This window comes from Salmo trutta, chromosome 2 (assembly GCF_901001165.1).
Source record: "Salmo trutta chromosome 2, fSalTru1.1, whole genome shotgun sequence".
NCBI lineage: Eukaryota > Metazoa > Chordata > Actinopteri > Salmoniformes > Salmonidae > Salmo > Salmo trutta.
The window spans coordinates 9,252,227-9,273,465 of record NC_042958.1 but is presented as its reverse complement, the minus strand read 5'-3'; the positions used below and the strand labels follow the sequence as shown (position 1 = coordinate 9,273,465).

Here is a 21,239-nt window from a genome sequence, read left to right as displayed (position 1 = left end):
CACCCAGTAAAATACTACTTGACTGAAAATCTAAAATATTTGGTTTTAAATATACTTAGGTATTCAAAAGTAAAAGTACAAATATTTTCTAATTACTTATATTAAGCAAACCAGACCCCACAATTTGTTATTATTATATTTATTTATTTACGGATAGCCAGGGGCACACTTCAACACTCAGACATCAGTTACAAATGAACCATTTGTGTTTAGTGAGTGCGGCAGATCAAAGGCAGTAGAGATGACCAGGGATGTTCTCTTGATTAGTGTGTGAATTGGACCATTTTCCTGTTTTGCTAAGCATTAAAAATGCAACCAGTACTTTTGGGTGTCAGGAAAAATATATGAAATAAAAAGTGTATTATTTTCTTTAGGAATGTAGTGAAGTAAAAGTAAAAGTTGTCAAAAATATAAATAGTAAAGTAAAGTACAGATACCCCAAAAACCGATTTAAGTAGTACTTTAAAGTATTTGTACTAAAGTACTTTACACCAATGCCCACTAGAAGGAGAGGAAAAGGCTTTAAATGACAGCTCCATGGGCCTTCAATTGGACTTGATTGGAACAGTCAGTCATATGATAGATCATGATGACGAGCGTTGTTTAAATTGGCAACAAGGGCGCAGAACCAGAAGCTGCAATAGAGAGTTACATAAGGAACATGTCAAATTCCATTATTTCTTTAAAATAACTGTAGCATAATATTTTATTCAGGCCTCTGCATTGCTGCAGCCAGTCACCAGGGTAACCCTTGCTTTATGAACAGAACAAGGAGAGTGATCATGAATTACTTATGCGACCTGGCAGAAATACATCAGGGATGTTGTTGGGGTGTTTGTATGGAGATAGAAAAAGCAGAGTCATACAAATATAATTTACACTAACTGCATCATATAATTTACACTAACATGACTTATCTAGTTCACAACAGGAGTCTAGCCACAGGTCATTATGTGCAAATGAGCCCATTCTACCTTCTTATGAACCCATTCTATCTCCTTATGAGCCCATTATATCTCCTTATGAACCCATTATATCTCCTTATGAGCCCATTCTACCTTCTTATGAACCCATTCTATCTCCTTATGAGCCCATTATATCTCCTTATGAACCCATTCTATCTCCTTATGAGCCCATTCTATCTCCTTATGAGCCCATTCTATCTCCTTATGAGCCCATTCTATCTCCTTATGAGCCCATTCTATCTCCTTATGAGCCCATTCTATCTCCTTATGAACCCATTCTATCTCCTTATGAACCCATTCTATCTCCTTATGAGCCCATTCTATCTCCTTATGAGCCCATTCTATCTCCTTATGAGCCCATTATATCTCCTTATGAGCCCATTATATCTCCTTATGAACCCATTCTATCTCCTTATGAACCCATTCTATCTCCTTATGAGCCCATTCTATCTCCTTATGAACCCATTATATCTCCTTATGAGCCCATTCTATCTCCTTATGAGCCCATTCTATCTCCTTATGAGCCCATTATATCTCCTTATGAACCCATTATATCTCCTTATGAACCCATTCTATCTCCTTATGAACCCATTATATCTCCTTATGAACCCATTATATCTCCTTATGAACCCATTCTATCTCCTTATGAGCCCATTATATCTCCTTGTAACCCCATTATATCTCCTTATGAACCCATTATATCTCCTTATGAACCCATTCTATCTCCTTATGAGCCCATTCTATCTCCTTATGAGCCCATTATATCTCCTTATGAACCCATTATATCTCCTTATGAACCCATTCTATCTCCTTATGAACCCATTATATCTCCTTATGAACCCATTATATCTCCTTATGAACCCATTCTATCTCCTTATGAGCCCATTATATCTCCTTGTAACCCCATTATATCTCCTTATGAACCCATTATATCTCCTTATGAACCCATTCTATCTTCTTATGAGCCCATTCTATCTCCTTATGAACCCATTCTATCTCCTTATGAGCCCATTATATCTTCATATGAAACCATTCGCTCGTCTTCCTTATGAACCCAGTCTATCTTCTTCCTTATGAACCCATTCTATCTTCCTTTTGAACCCATCTTTGTGTCCAGGAATAGATTCAATAGTTCAAGTTTGAATTGAAATAAGAGGAAGCCGAAGAGAGGCCAGATTTAAAAATCTGAGTAATAGGAATTCCGTGAAATTCCTCACCATTTATGTGGAGCTATGTTTATTCTAACTCTGTCTATTCTATTCTTAACTCGGGTGTAATGTATACCACTCTGCCAAAAATGTTAGGAATTTCAGGATTGCATGAAATTCAATTCCATCCCATTAAATTGTCACGTTTTTTATTGATTTATTGACAGTAGGTTAGTCTTTTATTATTATTGGCCAATTATATTTACAAGAAAGTATGGACTGTTATACAATCCTTGTGTTGAAGCCTACCTTTTCCTTATCCTCTGTCCCGACACCATGTTTCACACCTGTTCAATCGCCATCTAATATTTAGTTCTGAGTCTTCCAGTAGAGGGCTGGTCGAGAGCATGCGCACAACCCTATTCCTCCTGTCACAACACTGAGGGGCAAAACGACAGCCGTGTCGGTAAGGAATTCATCATTTCATACAACCGCTGGGTTACTGTACTTTGTTTTTAAAATATGATCAAGCACACATTATGGAAGAGCTGCATTATGTAAGACGGAAACTATTGGAATGGCGTGTCGGGTTTTTCCCCCATCGTTTTCAGATGTGTTGAGATGGCTATTCTCGCGCTAATCTCTCATGTTTTCTCCTATTAAGCAAACGAACATATAATATACCCCCTTCGGTCAACTACCGACGCACTAAATGAAGTCAAATCAACTATGTCTACGTATTCGTCAATTTATTGCTGAAACATTTTCCAAACAAGTGATACGAGATAGTGTGAACACAATGCGTAGCACGGCAGCGAAGCTAAGTGAAAGTATAATGTTCTGTGTCCTCGGAAATGTTTCCTCCGCACGCTAGCGTTTTGGTAGCTACGTGATGAGTTACATCTGTCCTTGTGCGACATGTAAACAACGGTAAGAAGTTATTTATATGAAGCTTTGCTACATTGTTTTTATTTCCTTGACTTCAGAACTGTTTTCTCTTTTCTAGTTGGCTGGAGTTTCAGTTTCATCTTGGCACCGTACAGAGTGGTTTTGGCTGTAATATTTAGATTACCTCGACATTTTGTTTAACAACAACCATTCTCAGTTTATTTGAACTGACCAGGTGTAGCCTATAAAGTTTCTCATATTTTATTTATAAAACCATAGGCCTAAATGGCAACTTGTTTTCTAAATGCCACTGTAACACAAACTATCCAGAAAATGTAAAATATAAAATAACATCTGATTCTTAATGAGATTAAAGTTGTTTTTATTCCAACAATCACTCACCCCTACTAATAATTGTCAACACCTTAATCCTATTCAATGATTAGATACAAGTAGATGCACGCTCATAATTTACTTGAAGAAAAAAATGGGAATAAAATACACCTGTTGAGTAAAGAATGTAAGGGCTTGTTTGTATGACGGTATGCAGTAAAATGTTACCACAGTCAAACTTCATTAAAGTAACAAAATAAGAGTATATAGACCTGAACTAAAGTAGCAGCACACACACCCCCAGAAGACACACCCCTTTTCACAAACAAGGAAAGGGAAACGGGATACCTAGTCGGTTGTAAAGGGAAAGGGGGATACCTAGTCGGTTGTAAAGGGAAACGGGATACCTAGTCAGTTGTAAAGGGAAAGGGGGATACCTAGTCAGTTGTAAAGGGAAACGGGATACCTAGTCAGTTGTAAAGGGAAACGGGATACCTAGTCAGTTGTAAAGGGAAACGGGATACCTAGTCAGTTGTAAAGGGAAACGGGATACCTAGTCAGTTGTAAAGGGAAACGGGATACCTAGTCAGTTGTAAAGGGAAACGGGATACCTAGTCAGTTGTAAAGGGAAACGGGATACCTAGTCAGTTGTAAAGGGAAACGGGATACCTAGTCAGTTGTAAAGGGAAACGGGATACCTAGTCAGTTGTAAAGGGAAACGGGATACCTAGTCAGTTGTACAGGGAAAGGGGGATACCTAGTCAGTTGTACAGGGAAACGGGATACCTAGTCGGTTGTAAAGGGAAAGGGGGATACCTAGTCGGTTGTAAAGGGAAACGGGATACCTAGTCAGTTGTACAGGGAAAGGGGGATACCTAGTCAGTTGTACAGGGAAACGGGATACCTAGTCAGTTGTAAAGGGAAAGGGGGATAGCTAGTCGGTTGTAAAGGGAAAGGGGGATAGCTAGTCAGTTGTAAAGGGAAAGGGGGATACCTAGTCAGTTGTAAAGGGAAAGGGGGATACCTAGTCGGTTGTAAAGGGAAAGGGGGATACCTAGTCGGTTGTAAAGGGAAAGGGGGATACCTAGTCGGTTGTAAAGGGAAAGGGGGGATACCTAGTCGGTTGTAAAGGGAAAGGGGGGATACCTAGTCAGTTGTAAAGGGAAAGGGGAGATACCTAGTCAGTTGTAAAGGGAAACGGGATACCTAGTCAGTTGTAAAGGGAAAGGGGGGTACCTAGTCAGTTGTAAAGGGAAAGGGGGGTACCTAGTCAGTTGTAAAGGGAAAGGGGGATACCTAGTCAGTTGTATAGGGAAAGGGGGATACCTAGTCAGTTGTAAAGGGAAAGGGGGGTACCTAGTCAGTTGTAAAGGGAAACGGGGATACCTAGTCAGTTGTACAACTGAATGCCTTCAACTGACATGTGTCTTCTGTATTTAACCTAACCCCTCTGAATCAGAGAGGTGCAGGGGGCTGCCTTAAACAATGTATTGTTGCTTTGTCAAACAGATGTTTTCACTTTAGTTCTCTGGTCATTCAATTATTATTACTTAGTAAAACACTACTCGTTAGTCCTATTTCTAACAAAACAGACCCTAATGTCTAATATATCATAGAGCCCTCAAACTCAACTGGACCTCTAAGCCAGTTCACCTCTAATCAAGGACTGATTTAGACCTGGAACATCAGGTGGGTGTAATTAATTATCTGGTAGACCAGAAAACCAGCAGGCTCTGGACCTCGTAGGGTAGGAGTTGAATACCCCTGTTCTATATCATCACAGCAACAACATGGACTTTCTGCTGTTATATATTCAATTATTTCTATTCAATACTTCATTTTCATTTGAAGGTGACTGATTTTGTATCTTGTCGTGTGATTGTCAAACAGTCAGATTAAAGGTTATATTGTTGAGGTGTTTATTTTGATGTCAGTGTCGGGAAGTAGTTCATATGCTTTCTGCTTTTCACGCCGCAATATAGCTGCCACACAACACTTCCTGTTGTAGCACACAGATAAAAAATAAAACATGAATAAAGTGTTTTGGCTTGAGAAGCCTCTTCACTTTGTATCAGTGGAAGAACCTATTCAACGATAACAAATTGGCTAAACTGTGACTTTTATTGCCTCGGTTGAGTTAGTAAATGATATCTTAACTGACAACGTGTGGAACCGGATTCTAATCTACGCTGTGCCTTCAATATCTCTATTATAGAGAATGTTGCACTGGCTTGGTAAAGTAATTCCTTAGTTTTTACATTTTGCTTCTGCTGTCAAGTGAAGCTGGTATGTCATCTTACAAAGTAAGGAGATTGGTGTAGACCTGATATCATTGTCCCGAACTGTAAAGCGTCAGTTTGTAATCTGTTGAAGTGGTTTTGAACTTGGACTTGGATGTGAACTTGTCATGTGATATGAGTGAAGGGAACACTTTTTTTCCTTTCTGAATGGTAAATGCTTCTTGCTGATGGATGAGGGGTTATTTGGAAGCTGAGAGTATGTTTTATCTATTTTCATGAACACTTGATATCAGAAGTCAACTATTCGTCTTTACAGTTGACTTGCACATTGTATAGTCTACAGTTCGGTTGAGAGACATTTTGTACCATCATTTTCAATATCCTACTGACTGTAAAGCATTCACTACAATGCTGTTACATTTCTCTTAAATTCTGCAGGTAAAATGCATTATGATGCAGTTATAATGCATTGTAAGACTTGTCATGAGCATTTGGGTGAATTTATCTATCCCTTTAAGTATGACAGTGGTTCCTATCATGAATATCATCTTTTAACTTAATTACTTCAGTATTGCAGTACTAGCTTGGCTTTCTCTCTTCGCAGAACATTTCAGTGACCTCATCTGTTTTAAGTGTATAGTTTTAGTTTTATTGTGTTTGTTTTTAACAATGTTGAATGGTTTGTAATTCTTTGCGTACAGCGGTTGCTCCCCTGAAAGTTTCGCGATTACGCTGCGGGACTTAGAGGTAATTTGTGGTTTAGTACGGTACCCTGCGTCACCACTTCATTGCTCCAGACCAGCGCAAGTGGGAGTCAGATCACTGATTATGCTTTTGGGTCCTACTGTGTCTCTAACTGACAATGAATGGGTGACATAAACCTAAATAGAAACTGATAATTGTGCACAACTTCAGTATTACTTACTAAAATTGTTGTTATACTAAGGTTTTTGTTATTTTATTTTGTTAGGATTATTTTGCTCTTACTGTAGTAGTGTAGGCCACTCCCGACCAGTCACATTGTACAGCGCCTGAGTGGTGCCACAGTCTTAGACACTGCACTGTGTTGCTACAGATGCTGGTTCAATACCCATGCCTGCCTTGACTGGGAGACCCAAGAGATGACTGTATGTTCTTGGTTTTTCTCCCTCTAAAAACAGAAATAAATCATTCTAAATAACAAACTGGCTTTATTTACAAATTAGTAACAATGTCTCACCCCATGTTCAAGAATGGTCCTTTTCTCGCTAATTTTATGTTATTTGAAAACGAAATCATTTCCAAAGTGTTATTTTTTTAAACAGTGATTTATTATTAATTTAGAACTATATAAAAGCACCCTATTCTCACAGATATATTATTAACCCTGTAATTAGCAGGACAATATAAACTCAGCACAAAAAGAAACGTCTCTTTTTCAGGACCCTGTCTTTCAAAGATAATTAGTAAAAATCCAAATATCGTCACAGATCTTCACTGTAAAGGGTTTAAACACTGTTTCCCATACTTGTTCAATGAACCATAAACAATTAATGAACATGCACCTGTGGAACGGTCATTAAGACACTAACAGCTTACAGACGGTAGGCAATTAAGGTCACAGTTATGAAAATGTAGGACACTAAAGAGGCCTTTCTACTGACTCTGAAAGATGCCCAGGGTCCCTGCTCATCTGCGTGAACATGCCTTAGGCATGCTGCAAGGAGACATGAAGCCTGCAGATGTGGCCAGGGAAATAAATTGCAATGTCCGTACTGTGAGACGCCTAAGACAGCGCTACAGGGAGACAGGACGGACAGCTGATCATTCTAGCAGTGGCAGACCACGTGTAACAACACCTACACAGGATCGGTACATCCGAACATCACACCTGCGGGACAGGCACCGGATGGCAAAAACAACTGCCCGAGCGAGTTACACCAGGAACGCACAATCCCTCCATCAGTGCTCAGACTGTCCACAATAGGCTGAGAGAGGCTGGACTGAGGGCTTGTAGGCCTGTTGTAAGGCAGGTCCTCACCAGACATCACCGGCAACAACATCGCCTATGGGCACAAACCCACCGTCGCTGACCAGACAGGACTGGCAAAAAGTGCTCTTCACTGACGAGTCGCGGTTTGTCTCACCAGGGGTGATGGTCGGATTTGCGTTTATCGTAGAAGGAATGAGCGTTTCAGCGATGCCTGTACTCTAGTGAATTACTATGGGAATAAATGTCACTGAATTACAGAAATATTGGGATAAAGTTGTCCAATGAAAGGAAACAAATGGTTTCTTACTGGAAAATACTCAAACACACACGGTCATGTTGTACTGCGCCATAATGGCTATTAGCAGGTAGCTGGACAATATACTTGCCTAGGAGGGTGGGGGAGAATTCTATGTTTGGTTGGCTGTATCACAACCGGCCGTCATTGGTTGCAATTTCAGTTTAATCCACCAGAAAAGACCAAAATGAATAATACCACAAAAAGTATTATGTATCACATCCAACCGTGATTGGGAGTCCCACAGGACGGCGCACAATTGGCCCAGCGTTTCTCTCCTTCTAAAAACAGAAATATATTTTTTGTCCTTTACAAATATTATTTTGTCCTTTTCAGATTACAATCGCTCACTTTAGTTTTTTTGAAAAACGAAATAACCTAAAATGTCGTTATATATTATACATAAAGCACCTACATAAAGCCGAGTGACTCACTCATTCATGGCTTTGGATCAAAATAAATAAGTACCAACATTCTTTCTGATAGTCTTTAATAAATAAATGTTTTGGTTATCCTGGCCTGGACACCATGTACAGTATTATAATAGCCCATTATGGGCTATTAGCAGGACAATATACCTTTACCAACACCTCTCTGTATTTTGCTACTTTGTGGATGGGGGCTCCCGCAGTGCAAAATGCGTTGCTACAGATGCAGATTCGATACCCGTGCCGGCCGCCACCGGGAGACCCATGAGGTGGCTTTTGGTTTTAATTTAGAATCCTCTATATGCAATTATTGGCGCAGAGTCACGTCATATTTTTCGATATACTGTAGTCCTACCGTAGGCGACATGAGTCTCACTAGTGTTGAGTAATGTGCTGTGAAAAATGGTGTAGGTCTTATTTATTTAAAGAGCATAATGAAGTTAGAAGCAATAGGATTTCAAGCAAAGGTCTACAACTATTTTATCACTGTTTCGTGCTGCTCTGAGAAAAGCATGGGGACTGGTCTTGATAAATCAATGAGATTTTTATTTTCATTTAATCTCCGTTTGGGTATTGGTTAGACTACAATTAGGGTGTAGCAATGTCATGCTCTTAGTGTAACCTTTATTTAACTAGGCAAGTCAGTTAAGAACATATTCTTATTTATAAGGACAGCCTACTCCTTCCTCCCCATCGGGGAATTGAACCCCGGTCTCCTACGTGCCCGCACGGCACTGGAATTCTTTAGTTAAATAGCCAAGTACTGTAGCCTACTCCCGACCATCACGTTGTACAGTGCCATATTTTCCGTTACATCCTAATGGAAACCCAGAGCGTTTTTCTTGGAATAGAAACAGCATAATATTAATCAGATTAAGCAACATTTCTTCAAAATCAGTCCCATATACTCTGTTCTTACAAAAAAAGGTTTTAAATTCTCTAGTACAGCCATATTTGAAGGCTATCAAATGCTTTTCAAAGATGCCCATTGGTGGTCAAACTAGCACTAACTAGCGTTAATGGTACCAGTGGTTCACACTTAAATAACGTGCCATAGAATTCTGCGGCACCATGCAAGCTGCGCCGCAGTACACAGCAACTTTTAAAGGACAAAACACACTATGTACATTTTTGACATGGCGCAAGTTGTCCATTGTTTTAGATTTCAGTAGGAGGAAAGCAAGTCACAGATCGGGGGCACACTGCCATTTCAGCAACATGAAAGTCCATGCCTCAATCGGAAAGAAACACTGTCACTTTGAATTCTGCATATAGCATTCACTTATGAAACCCAGTCATTACTAGTTATGTGACACAAGTTTATCGTTTCACTCAAATCCCTGCATTAAATCTGTGATATTTTAGCTCAATGAAACGGGTAGCTAGATATACTGTAGTTGGAAATGTGATTATAAAACTGAAATAGAAAAACATTCTCTGGTTTTGAATTAAGCACTAAGGAATTATTGAGTTATTGCTGGTGTCTTAGTCAGTGTCAAGGCTGGTCTGACATCAAAGAAAGTTAGATGAGGTAGTCTTCATACAGAACAAACTGGTTTCAGGATAATTCTTTTGAACATATTTATATTGTACTGAGAGAGCCAAATCTTGAGTGTAATTGTGCATATATAATATCTATTCTCATCATATATGCACTTTGACGCAGCCTATATGATAACATGGTGACATGTGTTGCCGTTGTATGTCTAGGGCATTTTAAGCCCAACTTCTTAATTTCTACTGTGCTTAGAGTGCTATAAGCTTATGTGTCTGTGGCATTGACAAAGCAGATTGCTTAAAAAAAAAACTCTCTCGTTTCAATAGAATGTTAATGTGTACGTGTTATGTTCTTCTCACCAGCTTCAGAGACCTCCTATTGATCAAGCATACTTTGATTCAGGAGCCATTTTACTAGACTTGAGGGTTATATTGAGAGTGCCACCAGCATGCAATCTGGAAGCATTGTTTAGCTTTGAGAACAAATTGCCTTTTTCCCTTTGCAACAGAATAGAACAGGACGTACCCTGTAGTCATTCTTTGTTGGAAACCCAATTAGAGTTGGGCACGTTTTGTCACAACTTGTCGTTGCGCTAATCATCACTTGCCCAGCTTTTCCAATAGGCAATTCCCAATCCGTTTGCTGCGTTTCCTTTAAACTTGTTTATATGAAATGTGAACACCCAGGGCGTAATAAACATCCTCCGACTCACCATTACCCTCTATGCTCTCCAGCCTCTGTCCCCTTTTGTTGTGTTGAAGCAACGCGGGTATTTGGTAAATCACGGAAAAATTTGCGAATTTGTGAAACCTCATGCTGTGTTGGGGTGGAGTGTGTGGTCCCTAGTCCCTTAACATACCACATTGCTGCAACTAAAGCTGCAAAAACTCTTAGCCAAAGTTCCCTCATGCGTTAGTGTTTGTACACTGTCGTAGACAACCAACTGGGTTTACTGATAATCCTCAAATGGAAATGAAGGATGGAGCAGTTGGAGCCATAGGAGATATGTGTTTTAATTCTATAAAAAACAGTCAAATGGTTGTTTTGGTCTTCTTCCACTGCTTTAGACATTTTGTTCCTTGCATTGCAAATAGATAGTAATTACATTTTGAATGGGGAAAAGATGTGAGTTAGAGGAATTTCCACAGGAGTTTATTGAAAAAGGTTTGACGCAACTCCACTGTGTCTAGTATGATGAGACATGGGTAGTTGTATAAATTCCCCTTCCCTCGCTTTGATGAATGACTTTGAACTTTTCCCCCCTTTTTTTTTGTTCTTCAGACCGTATGTATTTACCAGGCTCCATTTGACACTTGACATCATCACATAATAATGCCTGAATTCAGCCTGGGTTCTAATGTGCCAGCGATGACACTTTTCAGTCAGGTAGATAATAGAACAGAGAATACGTGTTCTGTAACTCTATAACGGTTGAGTTAATCCCCAAACTATCAGGTGTGGGTGTATTCTCAGATGGCACAGGAGATAAATGGGGATCCACCTGTAGCAGTAGTCACAACCCAGATGAATTTAGGGAGCAATTATAGATGTCTCAGAGAGATGTCACCCTGATGGCAGACTACGCAGAGGCCTCGGCCATCACAGTCAGATTAGGACAGATTACAATCGGTCTTCTTTTTTTTTGTCCCGCGGGCGGTTGAACAGTGATTTTTGTTTTGCTCTTCATTGTCAGAGCACATAGAGAGAGACTGAACCCAGCTGCTCTGACAAAGGGAGAGTTTAACTGTAGGGTGAAAAGCTCGTATTGGCTACAAACGCCGTGCCTTTAAGTGCCAAGCCTTACCTCTGTTTTGGTAAAAAGCTGAGGGATGGGTCTGGAGAAATGTAACCACTCTAATTCATAGACAACGGTATGGATGCAGGGACTGACCATCCATGATATAACAATTATAGTTTTATTATGTTTTGAGGCTACACAGTGTTTGTTTACATTGTTTACAAATGGTTTACGACCGTTGAACTAGGCTCATGAGACATTTACAAGTTATATTCTTTCAAAATAAATGATTAAATCATTAATTTATCTGTCAAATGTATGTAGCAATTAGCGATTCTAGGTTTAACAGGCAGAACATAAGATGTTCGTAATGTTGTGAAGAGATCAGGAAATGTCGCGAAAGGACCGACTCAATTCCCTCCTTTTGCCAAGAATGCACCGAAAGCGTTGGCTAACCATGAACATATGTCACTGCTGTCTCTCTCTCTCTTCCTTTTTCCCCTCTACTGAACGTGTTTGTGGAGTCTCTATTGTAATGTGAATGGTGTTTTTATGCAGTGTTTATTGGATTCTCTTAGCGAGCTCTGTTATTGTGAACACAAACAGGCCTGCCTCTGTGTGTCAGATATTTCAATTTCTTGTCATTCAAAAGCGACATAAAGGAGCTGGGCTCATGATGGAGATGTCTTGTACTGATTTATTGTGGAGGCGTGAAAATGGCAACCACTTTCAGTTCTAGAAGAAACCTGTTGGATTTTTTTCAATTTAGCACATAATGAGTCCCTTTACTTTAAAAGCACGTAGTGGGTATATAAGCACAATGCCCTGCAGCTGAGTACCATGTCATCCTCCATCTCTCTCTCTCTCTCTCTCTCTCTCAGTTCAATTCAAAGGGCTTTATTGGCATGGGAAATGTGTTTTAGATTGCCAAAGCAAGTGAAATAAACAAAAATTAGAAAAAACAACAAAAAAACGACTCGACATGAACGGTAAACATTGCACATTGCAATGGTTTCAAAATGGTGAAGACATTTTTTATTTATACATATATTTTTTACCAGATTTTTTATTTATTTTTATTTATTAATTTTTTCCCCCCAATTTCGTGATATCCAGTTGGTAGTAGTTAGTCTTGTCTCATCACTGCAACTCCCGTACGGACTCGGGAGAGGCGAAGGTCGAGAGCCATGCGTCCTCCGAAACACAACACAACCCAACCAAGCCGCACTGCTTCTTGACACAATGCCCATCCAACCCGGAAGCCAGCCGCACCAATGTGTCGGAGGAAACACCGTACACCTGGCGACCGTGTCAGCGTGCACTGCACCCGGCCCGCCACAGGAGTCGCTAGTGCGCGATGAGACAAGGATATCCCTGCTGGCCAAACCCTCCCTAACCCGGACGACGCTAGGCCAATTGTGCGCCACCCCATCCCATGGGCATCCCGGTCGCGGCCAGCTGCGACAGAGCCTGGACTCGAACCCAGAGTCTCTGGTGGCACAGCTAGTACTGCAATGCAGTGCCTAAGACCACTGCGCCACCCGGAGGCCCCGTGAAGACATTTAAAGTGTTACATTATCAGCTATAGTGCCTTCTGAAAATATTCAGACCCCTTGACTTTGCACATTTTGTTAGGTTACAGCATTATTCTAAAATGTATTAAATATTTTTTTTTTCATCAATCTACACACATAATGACAAAGCAAAAACAGGTCTTTAGAAATGTTAGCAAATTTTTTATAAACATAAATATCACATTTACATAAGTATTCAGACCCTTTACTCAGTACTTTGTTGACACCTTTATCAGCGTTGAGTCTTTGGTATGATGCTACAAGCTTGGCATGCCTGTATTTGGGGAGTTTCTCCCATTCTTCTCTGCAGAACCTCTCAAGCTCTGTCAGGTCGGATGGGGAGCTTTGCTGCAGAGCTATTTTCAGGACTCTCAAGAGATGTTCGATCGGGTTCAAGTCCAGGATCTGGCTGGGCCACACAAGGACATTCAGAGACTTGTCTCCGAAGCCACACCTGCTGTGTCTTGGCTGTGTGCTTTGGGTCATTGTCCTGTTGGAAGGTGACCCTTTGTCCCAGTCTGAGGTTCTGAGCGCTCTGGAGCAGGTTTTCATCAAGGATCTCTCTGTACTTTACTCCGTTCATCTTTGCCTCTATCCTGACTAGTCCCCAGTCCCTGCCACTGAAAATCTTCCCCACAGCATGATGCTGCCTCCACCATGCTTCACCGTAGGGATGGTGCCAGGTTTCCTCCAGACGTGACGCTTGGCATTCAGGTTAAAGAGTTGAATCTTGGTTTCATCAGACCAAAGAATCTTGTTTCTCATAGTCTGAGAGTCCTTTAGGTGCCTTTTGGAAAACTCCAAGCGGCCTGTCATGTACCTTTTTTACTGAGGAGTGTCTTCCGTCTGGCCCTCTACCATATAGGCCTGATTGGTGGAGTGCTGCAGAGAAGGTTGTCCTTCTGGAAGGTTCTCCCATCTCTACAGAGGAACTCTGGAGCTCTGTCAGTGACCATCGAGTTCTTGGTCAGCTCCCTGACAAAGGCCCTTCTCCCCCGATTGCTCAGGAAGAGTCTTGGTGGTTCCAAACTTCTTCAATTTAAGAATGATGGAGGCCACTGTGTACTTGGGGACCTTCAATGCTGCAGAAATGTTTTGGTACCCTTCCCCAGATCTGTGCCTCGACACAATCCTGTCTCTGAGCTCTACGGACAATTCCATCGACCTCATGGCTTAGTTTTTGCTCTAACATGCACTGTCAACTGTGGGACCTTTTTATATAGATAGGTGTGTGTGTGTGCCTTTCCAAATCATGTCCAGTCAATTGAATTTACCACAGGTGGACTCAATCAAGTTGTAGAAACATCTCAAAGATGATCAATGGAAACAGAATGCACCTGAGCTAAATTTCGAGTCTCATAGTAAAGGCTCTGAATACTTATGTAAATAAGGTATTTCTGTTTTTTTATAAATTAGTAAACTTTACTAAAAACCTGTTTTCATTATGGGGTATTGTGTGTGTGTGTGTGTGTGTGTGTGTGTGTGTGTGTGTGTGTGTGTGGATATCTCAGGATAAAAAAAAAAATGTAATCCATTTTAGAATAAGGCTGTAATGTGGAAAAAGTCAAGGGTTCTGAATACTTTCCAAAGGCACTGTAGGTACAGTGTTGTAACCATGTGCAAATAGTTGAAGTTTCGAAAGGGAAAATAAATGGACACATCAAAATTGGATTTGTTTTCAAATTCTCTCTCTCACACCTTTGTCTGGAGAATGATGCATGCTGGTATTTGCCCATGCACGGCCTGCCATTAACTTTATTAGATTCATGCATGTGTGTGTAACGGGGGGGGGGGGAGTTGGTGTAAGCCATCAAGGTAAATGGAATCCTGCACAAAACATTTTTATGGGTCTAATAATAAAGATGAGCATTTATTAACTTTTAATGTGTCATGAACACAACCATTCATGATATTTTCATCTGATTTGCCAAACAAATCACTTCAAAAAGTAGGCATGTTCGTCCACTCCAAAAAAAATTGAGCATCCAAAGCACCCCCACTGGCTCCCCTAATCGCTGGGTCTCTTTATCGCGTCATGGTGGAAACATTCATCCGTTGACAACTTTATTAATTCCTGTCAAGTACACAGTTTGTGCAGCATTACTAAGGCCTGGTGTGTATTTGCTGGGGCGTAATTGTCTTTTTGGATAACTACAGTGGAGATCGCTGGAAAATTGTATTTATTTTTTTCAGCTTTAGTGGTGTGCTTATTTAAGACTGTTTACATTGTTGCACATCGTCAGCCTCACACAATATCATCATACCCATACTAACCACTTGAATGTAGTTATTTACTGTAGGTCCGAGGACGTACTGTGGCATCAATGGGATGAAGCCTAAAGATCATCAGTCTTTTACACAGTTACCATTGGCATCAGTGCAATATATACATGAAGCGTTAGGCCTACTGTACTTTACATGCACACATACAGGTTAGGATTTAGCCCTTTGTCTTTACTCCCACAAACCTGGTCTTCTTTGCTATCTTCTGTACGGCACACACATAAAAAAAACTCCTGGTGGCTCTTTCACTGTCAAATGAAACAATTAGATCAATGGAGCCCAGTGAGGGAGGGGAGGGTTAGGACTCACAGCTCCACCCCATGCCCAGTAGGGATGCGCTATGATTATTCAAATATCCAAACGGATGTTTAGTATTCGATTACTTGGAAGACTTAAGCCTATCCCAAACCTTAACCCTTACCATAACCATTCAGAGTTAATTTGTAATAAATGCCTCAACTTAACCTTGGAACGATACAGAGAAGTAACCAAACATTTTGGAACAACACACACACACAGACTCACACACACCGGCTCCTCCTCCTCTCTCGCCCCTCCCCCACCCTTTTGCTGAAACAAGCAGTGCAGTGCACCAGCACAAGCAAGTCTCCATTGATGTTTCATAGACACTATCATTCAAAAGTTTGTGGTCATTTAGAAATGTCCTTGTTTTTGAAAGAAAAGCTCTTTTCTTTTGGTCCATTTAAAATAACATCAAATTGATCAGAAGTACAGTGTAGACATTGTTAATGTTGTAAATGACTATTGTAGCTGGAAATGGCGGACTTGAGAAGAAGAAGAAAAAAAAAAGTGAATATCTACATAGGCTTACAGAGGCCCATTATCAGCAACCATCACTCCTGTGTTCCAATGGCACGTTGTGTTAGCTAATCCAAGTTTATCATTTTAAAAGGCTAATTGATCATTAGAAAACCCTTTTGCAATTATGTTAGCACAGCTGAAAACTGTTCTGATTAAAGAAGCAATAAAACTGGCCTTTAGACTAGTTGAGTATCTGGAACATCAGCATTTGTGGGTTCGATTACAGGCTCAAAATGACCAGGAAAAAAAGACCTTTCTTCTGAACTCGTCAGTCTATTCTTGTTCTGAGAAATGAAGGCTATTCCATGTCCGAAATTACCAAGAAACTGAAGATCTCGCAAAGTTTTCAGTTGTTCTAACATGATCAAGTTAGCCTTTTAAAATGACAAACTTTGATTATCTAACACAACGTGCCATTTGAACACAGGAGTGATGGTTGCTGATAATGGGCCTCTACGCCTATGTAGATAATCCATAAAAAATAAGCCGTTTCCAGCTACAATAGAAATGTACAACATTAACAATGTCTACACTGTATTTCTGATCAATTTCATCTTAATTTAATGGCCCAAAAAAAATAAAAAATTAAAAACAAGGACATTTCTAAGTGACCCCAAACTTTTGAACGGTAGTGTATATACTTTTGTGTGTATGTATGTGGACACCCCTTCAAATGAGTGGATTTGGCTATTTAAGCCACACCCATTGCTGACAGGTGTATACAATCGAGCACACAGGCATGCAACTCCATAGACAAACATCGGCAACTGTGGAAATGTCTAGGAGCAACAACGGCTCAGCCGACAAATGGTAGGCCACACAAGCTCACAGAACGGGACCGCCAAGTGCTGAAGCACGTAAAAATCATCTGTTCCCCGGTTGCAACACTCACTACCGAGTTCCAAACTGCCTCTGGAAGCAACGTCAGCACAATAACTGTTTGTCGGGAGCTTCATGAAATGGGTTTCCATGGCTGAGCAGCCACACACAAGCCGAAGATCTCCATGCGCAATTCCTAAGCGTTGGCTGGAGGGGTGTAAAGCTTGCCGCCATTGGACTCTGGAGCAGAGGAAGCGTGTTCTATGGAGGGATGAATCATGCATCGCCATCAGGCAGTCCGACGGAAGAATCTGGTTTTGGTGGATGCCAGGAGAATGCTACCTGCCTCAATGCATAGTGCCAACTGTAAAGTTTTAATGGAGGAGGAATAATGGTTCAGGATAGGCCCCTTAGATCAAGTGAAGGGAAACGCTACAGCATACAACATTCTAGACGATGCTGTGCTTCCAACTTTATGGCAACAGTATGGGGAAGGCCCTTACCTGTTTTCAGCATGACAATGCCCCCGTGCAAGGTCCATACAGAAATGGCTAGTTGAGATCGGTGTGGAAGAACTTGACTGGCCTGCACAGAGAGAGCCCTGACCTCAAAACATCTTTGGGATGAATTGGAGCGCCGATTGCGAGACAGGCCTAATCGCCCAACATCAGTGCCCGACCTCACTAATGCTCTTGTCCCCGCAGCAATGTTCCAACATCTAGTGGAAAGCCTTCCCAGAGGAGTGGAGGCTGTTATATTGACTCCATATTAATGCCCCTGATTTTGGAATGAGATGTTTGATGAGCAGATGTCCACATACTTCTGGTCATCTAGTGTATTTTTAAAACGCATATTTCGACTATCCATATATCTGATATTTTTATAATACTGACATTTTTTCAAATGCCTATCCCTAATGCCCAGAGCCTTGGCAGCCACCCCTCCCAGTTAATCAGAGGGCCTGCAGGCTGCAGTCAGACCAGCCCCACCTCCACTCGCCCTCAGGGACCTCGAACACTGGCTCCCCTCCCCCTCTCTGTCACACCTCCTGGAAACCTTCCACCAATTAAAAGGCCCCCCTAATATAATATGGAAGGTGATATTGATTGCCTGAGAAGCAGTAGCTTTTAGAAGGAGAATATGGGAGCCATTCAATCAAATCCTCAGTGTAGTATTTAAGCTGTAATTTATAAACAAACCGTATTTTCCCACAAACCTTTTTGTGAAACTAAGTCTCTGGGTCGTTTTGGGGACGCTGTTTACACAGAGAAATCTAATTTCTACTTTTCAGAGTATGGCACATGTATACATGAATTGTTGTGTAAACAAAGTTAAATGCTTTGCATTTATTGACTCTGGCATGTTTGTCTGTCATTTTGAACCAATGTTTATTTTATTTGTTTTGTCTATAGCTAGGCCTGGAATAGATCTGCTGAAGACATAGAATGTGATTGGAATGGAAACTGGGAGACTGAGTCCCTGACTGGGCAGGAGGAAATACCAAACGGTGAGTCACTATGGAGGTTCACTGAAACACAAAAGAGTTCACTTAACAGTAGGGTAGCAGTGGTCAATGGTCAAAATTATGATTTCAGTCCATTTTGAGGTGAGTTAAGGTTAGGCTGTGATTATTTTGCTCTTTAGCCCTAAGATTTCCTTTATGATATTTCAACACAGTTAATCTTTAGTCAGAGTGCAACAAGGCCCGAGGGCGACCATTTTGTGTTAGAGCAGTAAGTATTACAGTTATATAGTGAACCCATTTTGTTTCTGTGTAACTAAAGTACAATCCATTAATCTTCTTCGGAAGGCTCACAGTCGCTGCTTCTCACTGCCTTTCTGTGAAAATCCGGGCCCCTCCAGCGGCGGCCACCCCCTCTACCACAGACCCCATCTCACTTCATTTGACTTTCATGGGAAGCCGTCTTTATCTCTTACCAGGAACTCAATCCAAATTCCATCAGACATCAATTTACATAATGTACCAGGGAAAGAGATGCATTCATGTCCTCTAATATACAATACACATGGGTTACTGTACTTGGGGGTGGGGAAACATCCCGCCTTTGTCTCCTACCACAGGCAATGAGGCGGTCCAGCTGCTTACGTCTCAAGCGAAGAATTGAAGTGCACATAAGACGAGGAATGTAATCTGCTTTGTTTGAAAGGAGGACACTTCAGAGAGCTTTTATGTTTTTATAGAAGGAATGTGGGGGCTTTTTATTCACTCTGTTCAGAAGGAAAATTACATGTAGGAATAAATTTAGATTTCTCAATTTAACGCAATGCACAATTTTAAAATGGCAACTGATTTGATTTTGTTGGCCTATGTGTGTATTTCATGTTGCTTTTTTTCCTATCTGGTTGTAGAATCGTTCCTGTCTCGAATGATGCAGGCAGAGGATAGGAAGAAAATAAAACTCAGTGTGAGTTCCAGCAAAGGCGTGGTGGAGGAATATTGTCTAAGAGTGAGTAGGCCTGGACCGACCGAACCTGAGCTCTTGATCATATCCTAACCCCATACAGAAGCCTGATATATTGACATATACTTTAAATACATATACAGTTGAAGTCGGAAGTTTACAAACACTTAGGTTGGAGTCATTAAAACTCGTTTTTCAACCACTCCCCAAATTTCTTGTTAACAAACTATAGTTTTGGCAAGTCGGTTAGGACATCTACTTTGTGCATGACACAAGTAATTTTTCCAACAATTGTTTACAGACAGATTATTTCACTTATAATTCACTGTATCACAATTCCAGTGGGTCAGAAGTTTACATACACTAAGTTGACTTAGCCTTTAAACAGCTTGGAAAATTCCAGAAAATTATGTTATGGCTTTAGAAGCTTCTGATAGGCTAATTGACATCATTTGAGTAAACTGGAGGTGTACCTGTGGATGCATTTCAAGGCCTACCTTCAAACTCAGTGCCTCTTTGCTTGACATCATGGGAAAATCAAAAGAAATCAGCCAAGACCTCAGAAAAAACATTGTAGACCTCCAAAAGTCTGGTTCATCCTTGGGAGCAATTTCCAAAGCCTGAAGGTACCACGTTCATCTGTACAAACAATAGTATGCAAGCATAAACACCATGGGACCACGTAGCCATCATACCGCTCAGGAAGGAGACGCGTTCTGTCTCCTAGAGATGAACGTACTTTGGTGCGGAAAGTGCAAATCAATCCCAGAACAACAGCAAAGGACCTTGTGAAGATCCTGGAGGAAACGGGTACGAAAGTGTGTGTATATACACACACACACACACACACACACACACACACACACACACACACACACACAGTAAAACGAGTCCTATATTGACATAACCTGAAAGGCCACTAAGCAAGGAAGAAGCCACTGCTCCAAAACCGCCATTAAAAAAAGCCAGACTACGGTTTGCAACTGCACATGGGGACAAAGATTGTACTTTTTGGAGAAATGTCCTCTGGTCTGATGAAACAAAAATAGAACTGTTTGGCCATAATGACCATCGTTATGTTTAAAGGAAAACGGGGGAGGCTTGCAAGCCGAAGAACACCTTCTCAACCTTGAAGTACGGGGGTGGCAGCATCATGTTGTGGGGGTGCTTTGCTGCAGGAGGGACTGGTGAACTTCACAAAATAGACGGCATCATGAAGGAGGAAAATTATGTATATATATTAAAGTAACATCTCAAGACATCAGTCAGGAAGTTAAAGCTTGGTCACAAATGGGTCTTCCAAATGGACAATGACTTCAAGCATATTTCCAAAGTTGTGGCAAAAAGGCTTAAGGACAACAAAGTCAAGGTATTGGAGTGTCCACCACAAAGCCCTGACCTCAATCCTATAGAAAATTTGTGGGCAGAACTGAAAAAGCGTGTGCGAGCAAGGAGGCCTACAAACCTGACTCAGTTACACCAGCTCTGTCAGGAGGAATGGGCCAAAATTCACCCAACCTATTGTGTGAAGGTTGTGGAAGGCTACCTGAAATGTTTGACCCAAGTTAAACAATTTAAAGGCAATGCTACCAAATACTAATTGAGTGTATGTAAACTTCTGACCCACTGGGAATGTGATGAAATAAATAAATCATTCTCTCTACTATTATTCTGACATTTCACATTCTTAAAATAAAGTGGTGATCCTAACTGACCTAAGGATTAAATGTCAGGAATTGTGAAACTGAGTTTAAATGTATTTGGCTAAGGTGTATGTAAACTTCCCACTTCAACTGCATGTACTAATATTTGA

The 21,239-nt window shown here is 40.9% G+C and overlaps 1 protein-coding gene across 9 annotated transcripts in view; it reads left to right on the top strand.

Moving 5' to 3' along the window:
- Positions 1-2,465: 2,465 nt before the first annotated feature.
- Positions 2,466-21,239, top strand: part of LOC115150204 (lethal(3)malignant brain tumor-like protein 4) — a 133,045-nt gene continuing 114,271 nt past the window's right edge. For 3 of the 9 annotated variants that reach the window (XR_003867071.1, XM_029693300.1, XM_029693261.1), the window contains exons 1-3: positions 2,466-2,579; positions 18,416-18,510; positions 19,374-19,471. Coding sequence is in view for 5 of the 9 variants with exons in the window: in XM_029693300.1 (XP_029549160.1) it covers positions 19,391-19,471 (81 nt within the window). In the remaining 4 variants the exon portion in view is untranslated. The other 6 variants (XM_029693323.1, XM_029693306.1, XM_029693284.1 and 3 more) reach the window with 5 other exon arrangements.